The sequence below is a fragment of the Candida tropicalis genome, assembly GCF_000006335.3.
Source record: "Candida tropicalis MYA-3404 genomic scaffold supercont3.6, whole genome shotgun sequence".
In the NCBI taxonomy this organism is placed as follows: Eukaryota; Fungi; Ascomycota; class Pichiomycetes; order Serinales; family Debaryomycetaceae; genus Candida; species Candida tropicalis.
In genome coordinates this window covers 922,108-940,300 of record NW_003020058.1, presented here as the reverse complement: position 1 = coordinate 940,300, position 18,193 = coordinate 922,108, and the positions used below count along the sequence as shown (strand labels likewise).

Sequence of the window (18,193 nt, the reverse complement as noted above, 5' to 3'; positions counted from 1 at the left end):
AATATTAAGATAACGAAGGGTTTAAAGTTATTATGAATCTACAGAAGAAAAAGAGAAATAACAACGCTTCTTTTAGCTTCCAATTGTTTTTTTTTTTTTTTTATTTTTTCGGATTGATCGCGAGAATCAAATCGTGGTATTTTCATTTTGATTCACAGACATGGCAAGGTTTACCACAGACAAATAATCATGATGCTTCCACAGCCCCATAGTGTCGTGAATTAATTGTAATTATATACGTAATGGTTTTGAATAGCTCAGATAGTTTTAAGATGCCATGTCTCCTAAATCCAGAAATTTCTATATCGTCGATTTTAGTAACAATTAACTTGCGAACTAGAAAGGGTCATGATTTCTTTGCTAGAGATAATTAAGTTTATCTCAAATCATCTAGGTCACATATCAACTCATTTTCTAAAGCGACAAGTTACATCCTGTAAAAGGGGGCAATACCTATTGAAGATCTTAGGCTTGTGAGTGTGATATTCTTTTGTTGATATTTTGGATTGTTTCCAACCACATGTGCGAGGCGCATCCGTTCCATAATCACATTCTCCTCGTTCTCTTGAAAAAAAAAAAAACATTTATCTGTATTACTCATTTGTTTTCCCCTTGAAAATAAGAAACGACAGTCAAATCAAATCACAAAGTTATACTGATTGCTCAACGAATCGTTAATCATTGGAATTTTCAATAGTTTGATTTTTCAGTTACGTACAATATCCCCAAAATTTCATTCAGATGACCCAATTAGAAATAGATGATGCACAAGAGCGGCTTACCTCTAGTGCGTCCACCAATCATCAAAGCTTATCTCATTCTCGACATGAGAAGTCATCAGTATTAGCACATTTACAAAAACAAAAGACCTCAACATTCACCAAGAAGTTATTAGAATTTTTCAAAATTAATGCCTTGGGATATCCTAATGATTTTGAAAATTATGTTGTTCATCATGAAGCTAGTGATTGCTCTTTGATAGCCAAATACTGCGAATCCACAACCGTGGATTTGTCTAAACAAGATGCGTTATCAATTGATTCCATTACGTTAAACACAGTACATATTCCGCATCCATTGGTTAACTTTATGAAAAATGAGGCCAATCAACAAACTTCTACAGATGACCAAGTTGATGTCAGTAAAGAGTTACATGAATCACCCATTATAGTTTTCATCCATGGTTTGGGAGGACAAATGTCTCAATTTGAACCATTAATGGGATTACTTTCACAGTGTCTGGAAACTCTTTCATTGGATTTACCTGGGTTTGGAAGTTCGAAATTAAAGTTTAACGACGACTTCAAAATCGTATCCCGAATTTCTGCTGAAGATAAAATAAAGATAATGACTAGTATTGCTAGCATGAAATGGAATGATTTTACAACAGACAACATTGTCAATATTATTTATGAATTTATACAACAAAACGTACGAGAAGATAAGAAAATAGTTTTAGTGGGTCATTCTATGGGTACACATTTGTCTATTAAACTAGCAAAGAAACTACCTAAGCATAAAGTTGAGGGAATGATTTTATTGTCACCGCCAGCATTGATAGATGATACAAATTTAGAGGTTGTACAAACAAAACCACATGGTACACTGAGTATGCTCAAAATATTCACATACCTTCCTTGGTTGTTTAATTATTTTAGAACTTGGGATAGATTGGAGGGGCTCGACAGTGCTAGTGTAATTAGGCAGTTGTCGAAAATTGGAGATACAGATTATAACAAGTTACGTCAGTTTAGGTGGAATTTAGATGTTAATTCGGACATTGTTTTGAAATATATCAATGGTTTTCAGAGAGCAACTACATCAGAATTGATCACTGCCATCAGTAATTTTAATGACAATCCAGAAGATAAGCATGTTTACGAGAAAACGTTGTTTCTTTGTGGGAGTAACGATCAAATGACTCCAGTATCAACCATTTACCAATGCGATGAATTTTTGACAAAAACGTTTGGTAGAAAAGTTTCATCGGTAATTGAAGTTAAAAACGTTGGACACTCATTATTACTTGTTAAACCTGAATTTATTAGTGGAATGATCTTGAACCATCTTGACCTGAAGTTTCCTGAAAGATTACATTTATCTCCTGCATGGGTCTTGAGAGTTAAAGCCCAAGTTTCTGGTGATAAGTGGGGTTTGAAGAATGAGTTAAAATGGCTGAATTTGCAACCAATATCGCACAATATTACTAGAAACAATGGTAAAGATATTGCTCCTCTATTGGGTATGAAGACTTTAAGAGAAGAAGACCCAGTTCATTCCCCAGCAATATTAGAGGATAAATTCTATGGGGAAGCAAGCGCAACTAACGAACTAAAAGGTCACTTAATTGCAATTATTGATATATCTGCAGATATTCCACCTTATAGCCCAAAATCGTTTTCACATATAAAATATTGGAAGATGAGCACTGTCTCTAAGGAAGTACCAGATCAAAGTGCTATTAGGAGATTTATTCAATTAATTAATGAGATTCTAAATGACAATAAAGAAGTCAAGGATCCTCTTATAGCAGTACATTGCCACTATGGATTCAATAGAACAGGGTTCTTAATCTGTTGTTATTTAATTGAGGTTTTGGGTTGGTCCGTGAAGGAGGCTGTAGATGGATTTAAAGCTGCCAAACCTCCTGGTATCAAGCATCCACATTTCGTTGATGCTTTGTTTGTTAGGTATGAGAATTTAGAACGATGCTAAATGGAATTAGCACGAATATAGATGGTTAGTTAATAATACATGTTTTTGCGAGACGATATACTAGATGAGAACTTGTGTCTAGAACTGTGAATACTGTAGAATTGCACACAACAATTAATGATAACGTATCATCTTATCAACCAAGGACAATCTCTAAAGCGCGGTTAATTCAAAGTTCATATGCTTTAGTTATCAATGCTATCGCTATGTTGGAAAATCCACCATAATAATGTGATAAATTAACAGAACCACGATGCAGAACTTCATTGGTTGTATTAATAACTGCTGTTCAATAAACCATGTGATAATGATATAACAGTACTTAATCTCAATTGATAGGCCCGTGACGGCCCATTATTAATTTCTTGGATTTAAGGATATACTTGGCATCCCATATTATCATATTGATGACATTTCTTGACTTTCTCCTTACTGATTCTTTTTCCTAGTAATGTGCTACCATGTGATATCGATTAAGTTTTATGTTCATGCCTACCTACAGTTAACTGAAGTTAAGTATTACAATTCAAGAATCTAACAGTAGAAAAGTGTTTAAGATACGATTTCCATTTCAACCAAAGTTGGTTGGTTCATAAACAAGAATTATAAGCTACTGTCATAAGGCAATTTCCAGTAACAGGCAAAACCATTTGTGACAAAAAAAAAAATCCAAGAAAAAAAAAATAACACTGAAACGATATTATCAACTTTCTGAATAAATACATTTCTTAGCATCTTCTTGAACAGGAAGAATTTCTATTAAGAGAGGGATGAATGTATTAGATCGAGAAGCTTCAGTACATGAATAATGGGAACGATTATCACCGTATTTGTGATTTCGTCAGAGTCCTGTTTATCTCAAAACTGATACAAAAAACAAAAACCTTATCGTCCATAAACAGATATTTCATTTGCCCAATACCAAAAACTTGTTGTTTTCCAGAATATCAATGCCAAGGTTATCCTTTTGTTAATCATAAATATGATTGCAAAATCATTGATAACAGAGATAAAAAAAAAGACTGATATATAAGTTTGTCATTACCATTCTTTTTTTTTTGTTTGGTTTCCTAATTGCATTTGATATCCTTGAATATTGAATGAGAAGTCTTGAAATCTCTTACAAATAATATATCTACAACAACTTTACGTACATAATAATGTCTGATAATATTACTCCCTTACCACAAGGTGCTGGTTACGCCGTGGTGGTTGGCCTAGGGTTTTTCTTTGCCGTTGGTATGGTTGCAACCACGTTTGCTTTAAAGCGTTATAACAAAGAAGTTATGACTGCAGAAGAGTTTGCAACTGCTGGTAGATCTGTGAAAACCGGTTTGATTGCAGCAGCGGTGGTGTCGAGTTGGACATGGAGTGCTACATTACTTACTAGTACATCCCAAGTTTTCAGAAATGGTGTCAGTGGCTCAATATTTTATGCAGCTGGTGCAACCGCCCAGATTACCCTTTTTGCTTGTTTAGCCATTAAAGCTCGTGAAAGAGCACCTGCCGCACATACATATTTGGAAATTGTTAAAGGTAGATACGGTACCATCACCCATTGTGTTTATATTTTCTGGGGATTCTGTACCAATATCTTGGTGACCGTGATGTTGCTTGCTGGTGGTAGTGCCACAGTTAATGATTTGACAGGTGTGCATCCAGTTGCGGCTTGTTTACTTATTCCTTTGGGTGTTGTTGTTTACACCCTTTTTGGAGGACTTAAGGCTACCATCTTGACTGATTATGCCCATAATGTTGTGATGATTGTGGTGATCATGATTTTTGGATTTGTCACGTGGGCCACGTCTTCCAAATTAGGTTCACCAGGAGCAGTGTGGGACTTGGTAACTGCGTATGCTGAAACAAATCCAAGAGAGGGCAATTCACAAGGTTCTTATTTGACTTTACGTTCCAGATCAGGAGGGATGTTTTTCGTTATCAACATCATTGGTAATTTCGGTACCGTTTTCTTGGATAATGGTTATTTCAACAAAGCATTCTCCGCAAATCCGGTTTCTAGCTACAAAGGTTACATTTTGGGATCTCTTGCCTGGTTGCCTGTTCCTGCTTTCACTTCGCTTACTATGGGTCTTGCTGCTTTAGCATTACAAAACACCGAGTATTGGCCACTGGGTAGAGGAGGAATAACTGATGCTGAAGTAGCCGCAGGGTTAGTTCTTCCAAACGCTGCATCAGCTCTTCTAGGGCAAGCTGGGGCTGTTTTGGCTTTGATTATGGTCTTTATGGCTGTCACATCTGCCATGAGTTCGGAATTGATCGCTGTATCCACTATTGCCACCTATGATATTTACAGAACTTATGTCAACCCAAATGCTACTGGTAAGAAATTAATCTGGTATTCACATGTATCTGTTATTATTTTTGCTTATTCTATGGCTGGTTTTGCTATTGGCCTTTATTATGCAAAGGTTGCCATGGGTTATTTATATGAAATGATGGGTGTTATTATTGGTGGTGCAGTGTTATCATCTACATTAACAATATTGTCTAAGAAGCAGAATTGGCACGCTGCTACATTTACTCCAATCATTTCCACTTCTTTAGCTATCATGGCTTGGTTGGTCTGTACCAAAACACAAGAAGGATCTGTGAATTATTTGAACACATTCTTGGATGATCCGATGTTGACTGGGAATTGTGTTGCGTTGTTATCTCCACTTGTCATCATTCCAGTTCTTACTTTTGCATTTAAACCACAAAATTTTGACTGGAGTTTATTAGATCTGAGAATTACCAGGGTCGACGAAAATGAAGAATTAGCAGATGCCTTGGGAGAAGTAAACTCCAGTGATCCAGAAAGATTGAGTCCTATTAAATCCCAGATCTCTGTTATTGCTAGTCAATTGGTTGAGGGTGAAAGAGAAAGGTATGCTGAAGAAAGAGCAACATTGAAGAAAGCATTTAAGCTTTGTGTTATCATTTGTGTCACCATCACCATTTGTCTTTTAGTGTTGTTCCCAATGCCAATGTATGGTACCGGATATGTTTTCTCCAAAAAGTTCTTCACCGGTTGGGTTGCTGTCTTTTTCCTTTGGTTGTGGTATTCGACCTTTCAAATTGTTGTTTTCCCAATATATGAAGGAAGACATGAATTATACCACACATTCAGAGGTATCTATTGGGATTTGACTGGTCAAACATACAAATTAAGAGCATGGCAAAATGAACATCCTGAAGAGATGCATGCTGTTAGATCTCAATTACAAGCACAATTATCTGGTACTGCAACTAGTCATGTTGTTGTCGATGGTAAAGCATTTAGAAGATGAATCCACAACCCCGATAAACATTGACGATGCTTTAGACGATGTGAAGAAAGGGTAGATAATTCATTAATTATTGGTATTTTCACGTGAAGATTTGTGTATTAGTTTGAAGATGTCCTTATATAAATGTAGAAATAGAAGGGCCGGGATTGAAGAGTTAGATAAGAGTAGAATAGATCTGTATTATGTTAGTATCAATAAATCGCGTGCAACGCTTACAACTTTAATGATAAAGGTATTTCATCAACCAATAAGAGCCATTCAACGGCGGCTAACCAGACTTCACATAGTTGCCTGATTCGGCATACTTACTATCAGTTGTTATCTCTTTAATTCTAGAATGAATTAAGATGGTATGATTATACAACAATTTTTCCATGCTTTACTGAGTTAAATAATAATACTAAAAAAAGCCGTTCGAATTACCATAGTATCAAGTGAAAGGTGGTTAGGATATGCAAGGGATGATGTAAATATTAGTTGATATTTGATAGGCCCGTGACGGCCCATGTCTAAAAAAATATTTTCGTACCGATAACACGACCTCATTCGGCATCTTCAACTTTAATTTTAGTTTCTGTTTTTGTTTCATTTCCAGGATTATGGATCAGCGGTATTATCAAAAAGTTGATCGTTGTTTTTTTTGAAGGATATTATTTTTTTTGTTCATCGTCTTGGTAGTGTTAATTGTTGTTGAATAGATATCAATTTGACGGTGGACACAAATCATCACAAGAACCTGTGGACTCAAAGATATGAACTACTGTTGATTTTAATGGTTAATTAATATTGCTATTGGTCTCACAAGACGTCAATCGCGTAAACTTTCCACCAAGGTGAGTCGAAAACATAACCAGCAGGAAAAGCATTTTGCCTCATGGTTTAATTGAATGCACATACGCACACACACACACATTGAAGTTGATAAATCTTATTATCAGTTCATGTAATGTATGGTAATTCCGTATATGAGAGGGATTTACTTCATTTATCGACCAAGAGGCTTCGCAAATAATGGAGAAGATTTTGCTGTTTCTATTGTTTTTGAATTTTTTTATGTGTCATGGCTTATGCATTAAAAGAAACAAAAAAAAAAAAAAATTCAAAGTCCTGTATCAGGCACAGACAGATCTCATTATCACCAACAAATGCACATCCTTAGTTTTTGTTGTTGTTGTTGTTTGTACCGCGCCTAATATCAACTGGCAAAGATAACGATAATTGCAAAATCAGAGATAACAGATATTGAGTTATTGAAAAATTTGGTATATAAATACAAGATGGTTACTGCGATTCAATTCTTTTTTATTAATTTGGTTGAATGTTTTAGTTTCATCAATAACTTCATCTTTGTTTTTAAGTTGGTGCCAAAATTTTAATTTTCTTGTCACAACAATTTCAATAACTTTGCTTAAATAACAATGTCTGATCATATTGCTCCCTTACCACAAGGTGCTGGTTACGCCGTTGTGGTTGGTCTAGGTTTCGTTTTTGCCATTGGTATGGTTGGTACAACATATGCTTTGAAACGTTACAATAAAGAAATTATGACTGCAGAAGAGTTTGCAACTGCTGGTAGATCCGTGAAGACTGGTTTGATTGCATCTGCTGTTGTCTCAAGTTGGACATGGAGTGCAACTTTACTTACAAGTACATCTCAAGTTTTCAGAAATGGTATTGCTGGGTCTATTTTCTACGGTGCTGGTGCCACTGCTCAAATCACACTTTTTGCTTGTTTAGCCATCAAAGCTCGTGAAAGAGCACCTGCAGCACATACATACTTGGAAATTGTTAAAGGTAGATACGGTACCATCACCCATTGTGTTTATATATTCTGGGGATTCTGTACCAATATCTTGGTGACAGTGATGTTGCTTGCTGGTGGTAGTGCCACAGTTAATGATTTGACAGGTATGCATCCAGTTGCGGCTTGTTTACTTTTGCCATTAGGTGTGGTCATTTATACTCTTTTCGGTGGTATTAAAGCTACTTTCTTAACTGACTATGCCCATACTGCTGTTTTGATCATTATCATCATGATTTTTGGTTTCCTTACTTGGGCTACTTCAGATAAGTTAGGTTCTCCTAATGCTGTTTGGGAATTGGTTACAGCTTATGCCGAAGCTAATCCAAGAGAAGGTAATTCTCAAGGTTCATTCTTGACAATGCGTTCCCATTCTGGTGGTATTTTCTTTGTCATTAACATTATTGGTAACTTTGGTACAGTTTTCTTGGACAATGGTTATTTCAATAAAGCTTTTGCTGCTGATCCTGTATCAAGTTACAAAGGTTACATTTTGGGTTCCCTTGCTTGGTTACCAGTTCCTGCTTTCACCTCACTTACTATGGGTCTTGCTGCTTTGGCATTACAAAACACTGAATATTGGCCATTTGGAAGAGCAATGACTGATGCTGAGGTTGCTGCCGGTTTGGTCCTTCCAAATGCTGCATCAGCTCTTTTAGGTCAAGGAGGTGCTGTGTTGGCTTTACTTATGGTTTTCATGGCTGTTACTTCTGCTATGAGTGCTGAGTTAATTGCTGTTTCTACCATTACAACTTATGATATTTACAGAACCTATGTCAATCCAAATGCTACTGGTAAGAAATTAATTTGGTATTCACATTTGTCAGTGATTATCTTTGCCTACTCTATGGCTGGTTTTGCTATTGGTCTTTACTATGCTGAAGTTTCCATGGGATACTTGTATGAAATGATGGGTGTTATTATTGGTGGTGCAGTGTTATCATCTGCCTTGACAATATTATCCAAAAGACAAAACTGGCACGCAGCAACTTTTACACCTATTATCTCCACTTCTTTAGCTATCATGGCTTGGTTGGTCTGTACTAAGAAACAAGAAGGTTCGGTTACCTATTTGAAGACCTTTATGGATAATCCTATGTTGACCGGTAACTGTGTTGCTTTATTGTCCCCACTTGTCATTATTCCAGTTCTTACTTTTGCATTTAAACCACAAAATTTTGATTGGAAATTATTAGATCTGAGAATTACCAGAGTTGATGAAGAAGAAGAATTAGCAGATGCTTTGGGAGAAGTCAACTCCAATGATCCAGAAAGATTGAGTCCTATTAAATCCCAGATCTCTGTTATTGCTAGTCAATTGGTAGATGGCGAGAGAGAGAAATACGCAGAAGAAAGGGCTACCTTAAAGAAAGCATTTAAATTTTGTTGCATTGTCTGTGTTACTATCACCATTTGTCTTTTAGTGTTGTTCCCAATGCCAATGTATGGTACTGGATATGTTTTCTCCAAGAGATTCTTTACAGGTTGGGTTAGTGTATTTTTCATTTGGTTATGGTACTCTGCATTCCAAGTCATAGTCTATCCAATATATGAAGGAAGACATGAATTATACCACACATTCAGAGGTATCTATTGGGATTTGACTGGTCAAACATACAAATTAAGAGCATGGCAAAATGAACATCCTGAGGAAATGCATGCTGTTAGATCTCAATTACAAGCACAATTATCTGGTACTGCCATTAGTCACGATGTTGTTGATGGTAAAGCATTAGGTGATGGTTATACTACTCCTGCTAATATTGATGCTGCCTTGGATGATGAAAAGAAGGAGTAGATTTGTTTTTTGTTTATACGTAATTTTTTAGATTTATAGTTCTGTTTGTTTACTTTTTAGTTATAATTTTAAGGTGATTATTTTTAGTTGTCATAAATTAATGTCATATGCAAGGAATCGCCATCATCATGATAGATTACCTATGGTAGTAGTTCTAAGTTTACAGCCGTTTATTTTTTTTTACTAAATAATTAATTTTGTTATCAAAAAATTCTTTTAATTCTGTTGCAAACTTTGTTGCAAAAAAATAATACATCAATAAAATCCCAGTGATAAAGGAATTATGTAATCAAATTGATAAAACCTTAAATAGGCAATCTAATCAGGATCATCCCGATAGGACAGGTCATAAAAACTCTTATCAGTGCCCTATAATTTTTTTTTTGTTGCTCCTTTGATTGCGCGCTAAACGTTTCTTTCTATTGTGTATTTCGGTATCAAATGATTGTGATTGGTTGACGATAAATCTCGCTTATGTAAGACAAATAATAGTGCCCTCTAATGGAATACAAACTTCACTAGAGTTGTGTATTACTATTTTAACAAATGTAACATTTTGTGGGGGTAAGGGAGACACTTGTTTGATAAAACTGAACAGAAATGAAATGAAATGAAATAAAAAAAAAAGTTGTGGGTTAACCCTGTGTTGATAATCATGTGGGGCTAGGGATTGCCAAGGTAGAGGAATTTTTTTTGCTTATCAGTTGTGTGAGATTTGGTTCTCTACTGCAAGTATTAGAACACTTAATATTCCAGTGTATTGAACTACTATATTAATGTCACAGGCTTTGTAGCCAATGAGAATGTCAGAATGGTTAGATCAAGTTACACAATGAGTCCAAATGGTTTTTAATCTGAAGAAGACTGGCAAAACCAATTTGGTAAGAAATTAGTTCACCATGGCCCGACGGGGAGAAGTCAGTTTAGGAAATCGCCGAGATTTGGACAATCTCACACGACCATATCGGGTTCTCGCGTTTAGATGTAATTTTCAATTGAAAAATAAGTAAGCGGGTTTGATCTAATCTTTAATCTTATCAGGTGTACCTATACGGAAATCTTCATCACTATTAATCAACATTGATTTTTTTTTTTTAATAAAGAAGTTAATAAATATTGCAATGATTTCCGTCCTGATACCCGATTTTTTTTTGTTGTTTTTCTTTTCTTCTTCTTCTTTTAGTTTATTATTCAAATAAGATCAACTGAATTTGAATTACTATTTTTTTTTTTTCAATTTAATATCTCCTACTAATACTATTATACATTTCCAACTTATATTTATTCCATAATGTCATTTCTTGGTTGGTCTGTTGAAGATTGGAAAAAATTCCATTACGAATCAACTCCAGATGAGTCCTTTGATTTATTATCGCAATTATTAAAATCTCAACAAAGTGCCCCAGAAGATCCAGCATGGATTTCATTAGCTAGTTTAGAAAATTTGGAACATCAATGGAAATTTTTACAATCTAAATCAAATAAACGTGATTTACCATTATATGGTGTCCCAATTGCTGTTAAGGACAATATAGATGCAAAATATTTCGAAACTACTGCCGCTTGTCCATCATTTGCTTATTCTCCACAACAAGATGCCACTACTGTGAGGTTATTGAGAGAAGCTGGGGCAATAATTATTGGTAAGACAAATTTAGATCAATTTGCAACTGGTTTAGTTGGTACTAGATCTCCATATGGTATAACACCAAACACTTTTAATTCGAAATATGTTAGTGGTGGATCTTCTGCTGGATCAGCCTCTGTTGTTGCAAGAGGTATTGTTCCAATTGCATTAGGTACTGACACTGCTGGATCAGGTAGAGTTCCTGCTGCTTTAAACAATCTCATTGGTTTAAAACCTACAAAGGGGGTATTTTCCTGTTCTGGGGTGGTGCCTGCTTGTAAATCTTTAGATTGTGTGTCTATATTTGCATTGAACTTACAAGATGCTCAATTGACTTTTAATATAATGGCACAAGAAGATGATGATGATGAATTTTCAAGATCAATGCCAGAAAATCCTTTATTGAAATTTCCTGCAAAACCAAGAATTGTTGTTCCTACTAATTTATTATGGTATGGAGAAGAAGAAAATCCAAAAATTTATAGAAAAGCAGTCGAAGAATTTGAAAAAATTGGCTGTGAATTGGTTTCTTTGGATATTGAACCATTATTAGAATTGGCCAGATGTTTATATGAAGGTCCTTGGGTTACTGAAAGATGGGTTGCATGTAAGGATTTCCTCAGTACAAATCCACCAGAAAAGGATTTAGATCCAACAGTAATGAAAATTATCAAAGGTGGTGAAAACTATACAGCAGCTACTGCATTTGAATTTGAATACAAGAGACAAAGAATTTTGAAAAAAGTTACAAAATTATTGAAAGGTACAGATGCAATTATTGTTCCTACAGCACCATTAAACCCTACAATTGAACAAGTCACTAAAGAACCAATCAAAGTCAATTCATATCAAGGTACTTATACAAACTTTGTCAACTTGGCTGATATGTCAGCTTTGGCCATTCCTGCCGGTTTCAGAAGTGACGGTCTTCCATTTGGTATCACTTTATTATCTGATAAATTCAATGATTATGCTTTATTAGAATTAGCAAGTCGTTACTTGAAGACTAATAGTTTGCGTACTTGTGGTGTTTCGGAAAAGAAAGTTTCAACTATTCATGATGTATTGTATCAGTTACCAAAACCAGCTCCTGAAGAAACAGTTAAATTGGCCGTTGTTGGCGCTCATCTTAAAGGGTTTGAATTACATTGGCAGTTGGAAAAAGTCGATGCCAGATTCATTGAATCCACCACTACATCTAAGAATTATAAATTATATGCATTACCAAAAACTGGCCCAGTTGCTAAACCTGGTTTAAGAAGAGTTGACTCAGACGGGGAATCTATTACTATTGAAATTTATTCTATTCCAAAAGAAAAATTTGGTGAATTTATTAAATTTGTCCCAGAACCATTGGGTATTGGTTCAGTTGAATTGAAATCTGGAGAATGGTGTAAATCATTCATCTGTGAAGAATTTGGTTATAAACAACCCGGAACTGTTGATATCACTGGATTTGGTGGTTGGAAGAATTATCAAGAAAGTTTCAAACGTGAATCACAAAAGAAACCATTCAACTCAGTATTGGTTGCTAATAGAGGTGAAATTGCAGTAAGAATTATCAAGACTTTAAAGAAATTGAACATCAAGTCTATCTCCATTTATTCAGATCCAGATAAGTATGCTCAACACGCATTAATGGCCGATGTTGCCATTCCATTACATGGTACCACTGCTGCTGAGACTTATATCAATGTTGACAAAGTCATTAAAGCTGCTAAAGAATCTGGAGCAGAAGCAATTATCCCAGGTTACGGGTTTTTATCTGAAAATGCAGACTTTTCTGATCGTTGTGCCAAAGAAGGTATTGTATTTGTTGGTCCTTCAGGTGATGCCATTAGAAAATTGGGTTTAAAACATTCTGCTAGAGAAATTGCCGAAAAAGCAGGTGTCCCATTGGTTCCAGGATCTGGATTAGTTAAAGATGCCAAAGAAGCTAGAGAAATCGCAGCTAAATTGGAATATCCAGTCATGGTTAAATCTACTGCTGGAGGTGGTGGTATTGGTTTACAAAAAGTTGATTCTGAAGAAGATATCGAAAGAGTTTTCCAAACTGTTCAACATCAAGGTAAATCATATTTCGGTGATTCAGGTGTTTTCTTGGAAAGATTTGTTGAGAATGCCAGACATGTTGAAGTTCAAATGTTGGGTGATGGTAAAGGTCATGCCATTGCTGTTGGTGAAAGAGATTGTTCTTTACAACGTAGAAATCAAAAGATTATTGAAGAGACACCAGCTCCTAATTTACCTGAAGCAACAAGAACTAAAATGAGAGAAGCTGCTGAATCTCTTGGTGCCTCCATGAATTATAAATGTGCAGGTACAGTTGAGTATATTTATGATGCTAAACGAGATGAATTTTATTTTTTGGAGGTTAATGCAAGATTACAAGTTGAACATCCAATCACTGAAATGGTTACTGGTTTGGATTTGGTTGAATGGATGCTTTTAATTGCTGCAGATATTCCACCTGATTTCAATCAAAAGATTGAAGTTAAAGGTGCTTCTATGGAAGCCAGATTATATGCTGAAAATCCAGTTAAAGATTTCATGCCTTCCCCTGGTCAATTATCTGAAGTAAAATTCCCAGAATGGGCAAGAGTTGATACTTGGGTTGAAAAAGGTACTGTTATTTCAGCTGAATATGATCCAACTTTAGCTAAAATTATTGTTCATGGTAAAGATAGAGATGATGCCTTGAAGAAATTACGTCAAGCTTTGGATGAAACTGTTGTTTATGGATGTATCACTAATGTTGATTATTTGAGATCCATTGCTAACTCCAAAATGTTTGAAGAAGCAGCTGTTGCCACTAAAGTTTTAGATTCTTATGAATACAAACCACATGCTATTGAAATCTTACAACCAGGTGCTTACACTACAGTTCAAGATTATCCAGGAAGACGTGGATATTGGCACATTGGTGTTCCTCCATCAGGTTGCATGGATCAATATTCATTCAGAGTAGCTAATAGAATTGTTGGTAATGATGCTGCTGCACCAGGAATTGAAATTACTTTGAATGGTCCTAAGCTTTTGTTCCATCAAGATTGTGTTGTTGCCGTTACTGGTGGTCGTACCACTATCGAGGTTAATGGTAAAGAAGTCAACCAATGGGAACCAATTACTATTAAGAGTGGTGATAGATTGGCTATTGGTAAGTTAACTACTGGTTGCAGAGCTTACTTGGCCATCAGAGGAGGTATTGATGTCGTTGAATATTTAGGTTCAAGATCTACATTTGCCTTGGGTAACTTGGGTGGTTATAATGGTAGAGTTTTGAAATTAGGTGATGTTTTATTTGTTGGTCAACCAGATGTTGCAAGTTCCACTTTACCAACTCCAATTTCCGAACCATCAACAGTTTCTAAATCATTAATTCCAAACTATGAAAATAAAGTTTGGAAAGTTGGTGTTACTTGTGGTCCACATGGATCTCCAGATTTTTTCAAACCAGAATCAGTTGAAGAATTTTTCTCTGAAACTTGGAAAGTTCATTACAATTCTAATAGATTTGGTGTTAGATTAATTGGTCCAAAACCTAAATGGGCAAGAAAAGATGGTGGTGAAGGTGGTTTACATCCATCCAATACCCACGATTATGTTTATTCTATGGGTGCTGTCAATTTCACTGGTGATGAACCAGTTATTTTAACATGTGATGGACCTTCATTAGGTGGATTTGTTTGTGAAGCAGTTGTTGCTGAATCTGAATTATGGAAAATCGGTCAAGTCAAACCAGGTGAACATATTCAATTTGTTCCAATTAGCTATCAATCAGCAAAAGATTTGAAGAAACAACAAAATAAGATTATTGAAGAATTGACTGGAGAATTACCTGATTTGGAATCCAATGTGTTATCCACACCAGAAAATCCAGTATTGTATGAATTCAAAGTTTCCAGTAATGCACCAAAAGTTACCTACCGTCAAGCTGGTGATAGATATATCCTTGTTGAATATGGTGACAATTTACTTGATTTGAACTTGTCCTATAGAATTCATAAATTGGATGAAATGGTTAAAGAATATAAACCAAAAGGTATTTTTGAATTATCACAAGGGGTTAGATCTGTTCTTGTTGAATTTACTGATGAAATTACTCAACAGGAAGCTTTGGATACTTTGATTTCTTATGAAAAGGAAATTGTTTTCGTTAACAAATGGAAAGTCAATTCTAGAATTATTAAATTACCAATGGCTTTTGAAGACAAGAAAACTTTGGATGCAGTCCAAAGATACCAAGAAACCATTAGAAGTGAAGCTCCATGGTTACCAAACAATGTCGATTTCATTGCCAACATTAATGGTATTAACAGAAATGATGTTAAAGATATGTTGTACACAGCTAGATTTTTGGTTTTAGGGTTGGGTGATGTTTTCTTGGGTGCTCCATGTGCTGTTCCATTAGATCCAAGACATAGATTATTGGGTACAAAGTATAATCCATCTAGAACATTTACACCAAATGGTACTGTTGGTATTGGAGGTAACTATATGTGTATTTACACCATGGAATCCCCTGGTGGTTATCAATTGGTTGGTAGAACTGTTCCAATCTGGGACAAGTTGAGTTTAGGAGAACACTCTCCAGATTCCAAACCATGGTTATTAACTCCATTTGATCAAATTGAATTCTATCCTGTTACTGAAGAAGAAGTTGATGAATTTTCAGAAGAAATGAATGCCGGTAAATTCAAGGTTGACATTATTGAAACTGTTTTTGATCATGGTAAATATTTGGAATGGATTCAAGAGAATTCTAAATCTATTCAAGAATTTCAACAAAATCAAGGTGGCGAAAAATTAGAAGAATTCAACCGTTTGATTCAAATTTCCAATAGTGAATTGGAAAAACAAGGTGTTAAAGTTCAAGATGATGAGAAATTTGATGATGATGCTGAATTGGTCTATAGTGAATATTCTGGTAGATTCTGGAAATCATTAGTTGAAATTGGAACACAAGTTGTTGCTAATCAAGCATTGGTTGTTGTTGAAGCGATGAAGACTGAAATGGTTGTTAATGCACCAAGAGATGGTAAAGTTATTAAGATTTACCATGAAAATGGAGATATGGTTGAAGCAGGTGATTTGGTGGTTGTATTATCTTAGATTGTTTTAAAATAATTTGTGTACTATAGAGAGAAATAAAGACATTATGTATAATAGATAATATGTCGTAAACTGAAAATGTCGTAGAAGTTTAAGAAACAGGGCGCGTTTCGTTGTTTGTTGTTTTTCGAGTTTTTTTTTTTTTTTTTTCTTGAATCTCTTTTTCTGAACAAAACGAAAAATCAACACAATTGGTGGTAATATAAAGACATTTGTTTAATCAATATCATCATCATCATCATCATGTCATCGGAAGAGAAATCATCACTGAATTTAAAAGTTACAGATGTAGCATCATTAAGACCTGAACAATGGACTTCATCATCAAATGATGCATTGAAATTATTTGTTACTAATAAAGAGGCGGCAGTTAATTTTCAACCCACTTTTACATATCCAATATTTGGAGATGCAGAAACTATTTATGGATATAAAGATTTAAATATTTTCTTATGTTTTGATCATTTTACATTTAAGCCATTTTTAAATATTAAATATACTGAAAAATTAAATGATGATCCAGAAATTATTGATATTAAAAAAACAATTGATGAATATTTACCAAATCTGACAATTTTTAAAGATGAAGTTAAATGGGTTGATTCAATTGAAGAAGAAAAGAAAAATGGGTATAAAATTCCTGGAGAATTAATTGATTCATTTGAATTAAAAGATAAAGAATATGAAGTTTATAAAATTGATTTGAAATCTGAAATTGGATATGAATTACATCAAAGATTACAAATCTTGGTCTTATTATTTATTGAAGCTGGTTCTTTTATTGATGCCAAGGATGAATTATGGAACTTGTATGTTTTCTATGAAAAGGGTAATAGTAAAGATAATTCCGAACCATCAATTGTTGGATTTACTACAGCTTATAATTACTGGAAATATCCTGGTGCTGAAAAATTTGACTCAGCAAATCATGAAGTTAGAATTAAAATTTCGCAATTTATAATATTACCAATGTATCAAGGTCAAGGATTGGGACAATTGTTTTATACTCATTTATTTAATAAATGGTTAAAAGACGATAGTATAATTGAAGTTGTTATTGAAGATCCAAATGAAAGTTTTGATGATTTGAGGGATAGAGCAGATTTGAAAAGATTGAATGAAGATCCTGAATTTGATTTTAATGATGTAACTACTACGGTTGATAAAAATTGGATTGAAAAAACCAGAAAGAGATTAAAATTGGAAAAGAGACAATTTTCTAGATTATTAGAGATTATTTTGTTGTATAAATTGAAACAAGGTGGATTTCCTGATATTACAAAGAAAGATGTTAGACTATTTATTAAAAAGAGATTGTATGATAAAAACAAGGAAGGTTTGGCTACATTAGATGATAATACCAAAAAGGATAAATTACAAACAGCTTATCAAGCATTAGAAGAAGATTATTATAGAATATTGGGTGAATTGAAATTGAATATCAAACGTAAATCCGATAACGATGATGATCTTGCAAACAAGAAGACAAAAACCTAGATGCAGTTGAATACAGCAGAACAGGTCCTTGTATTATTATTATTAGTAGTAGTAGTAGTAGTAGTAGTAGTGGTAGATGTTGAATACGTATATATATTATTTAAAGTAGAATAATGAACTGGTTGTAAAAACTTGAATTGGTTGTAAAAAAGAAAAAAAAAAACATCAAAAATGCGTTTGTGTGTAAGTACATAGAGTGAGTGAGAGAGAGAGAGAGAAAAAAAAAAGAAATCCAAGATAGTATGACGTAATTTGATTAAAAAAAATGATTGACTTGACTGCACAATTGTACTGTAAGAATTTTAACTCTCGAGGAAACTAAGTTTACAGTAATTGGTCATTTGAATATGTAC

At 34.5% G+C, this 18,193-nt stretch overlaps 5 protein-coding genes across 5 annotated transcripts; all 5 read left to right on the top strand. All coding sequences in view use genetic code 12, as the record gives it.

Annotated features, from left to right (window-relative positions):
* Positions 1 to 741: 741 nt before the first annotated feature.
* Positions 742 to 2,715, top strand: CTRG_04695 (triacylglycerol lipase; the record flags this gene model as incomplete). Its single annotated transcript, XM_002550351.1, has 1 exon — positions 742 to 2,715. One exon carries the CDS (start codon positions 742 to 744, stop codon positions 2,713 to 2,715), a length of 1,974 nt encoding a protein of 657 aa, XP_002550397.1.
* Positions 2,716 to 3,875: 1,160 nt separating this feature from the next.
* CTRG_04694 (sodium:solute symporter family protein) lies at positions 3,876 to 6,005 on the top strand (the record flags this gene model as incomplete). Its single annotated transcript, XM_002550350.1, has 1 exon — positions 3,876 to 6,005. One exon carries the CDS (start codon positions 3,876 to 3,878, stop codon positions 6,003 to 6,005), a length of 2,130 nt encoding a protein of 709 aa, XP_002550396.1.
* A 1,418-nt stretch (positions 6,006 to 7,423) lies between these two features.
* Positions 7,424 to 9,604, top strand: DUR3 (Dur3p; the record flags this gene model as incomplete). Its single annotated transcript, XM_002550349.1, has 1 exon — positions 7,424 to 9,604. The coding sequence occupies one exon, from the start codon at positions 7,424 to 7,426 to the stop codon at positions 9,602 to 9,604; it is 2,181 nt and encodes a 726-aa protein (XP_002550395.1).
* Positions 9,605 to 10,895: 1,291 nt separating this feature from the next.
* Positions 10,896 to 16,343, top strand: DUR1,2 (bifunctional urea carboxylase/allophanate hydrolase; the record flags this gene model as incomplete). The annotated part of the gene is made up of 1 exon (XM_002550348.1): positions 10,896 to 16,343. One exon carries the CDS (start codon positions 10,896 to 10,898, stop codon positions 16,341 to 16,343), a length of 5,448 nt encoding a protein of 1,815 aa, XP_002550394.1.
* Positions 16,344 to 16,586: 243 nt separating this feature from the next.
* Positions 16,587 to 17,840, top strand: HAT1 (histone acetyltransferase catalytic subunit; the record flags this gene model as incomplete). The annotated part of the gene is made up of 1 exon (XM_002550347.1): positions 16,587 to 17,840. The coding sequence occupies one exon, from the start codon at positions 16,587 to 16,589 to the stop codon at positions 17,838 to 17,840; it is 1,254 nt and encodes a 417-aa protein (XP_002550393.1).
* Positions 17,841 to 18,193: the final 353 nt, after the last annotated feature.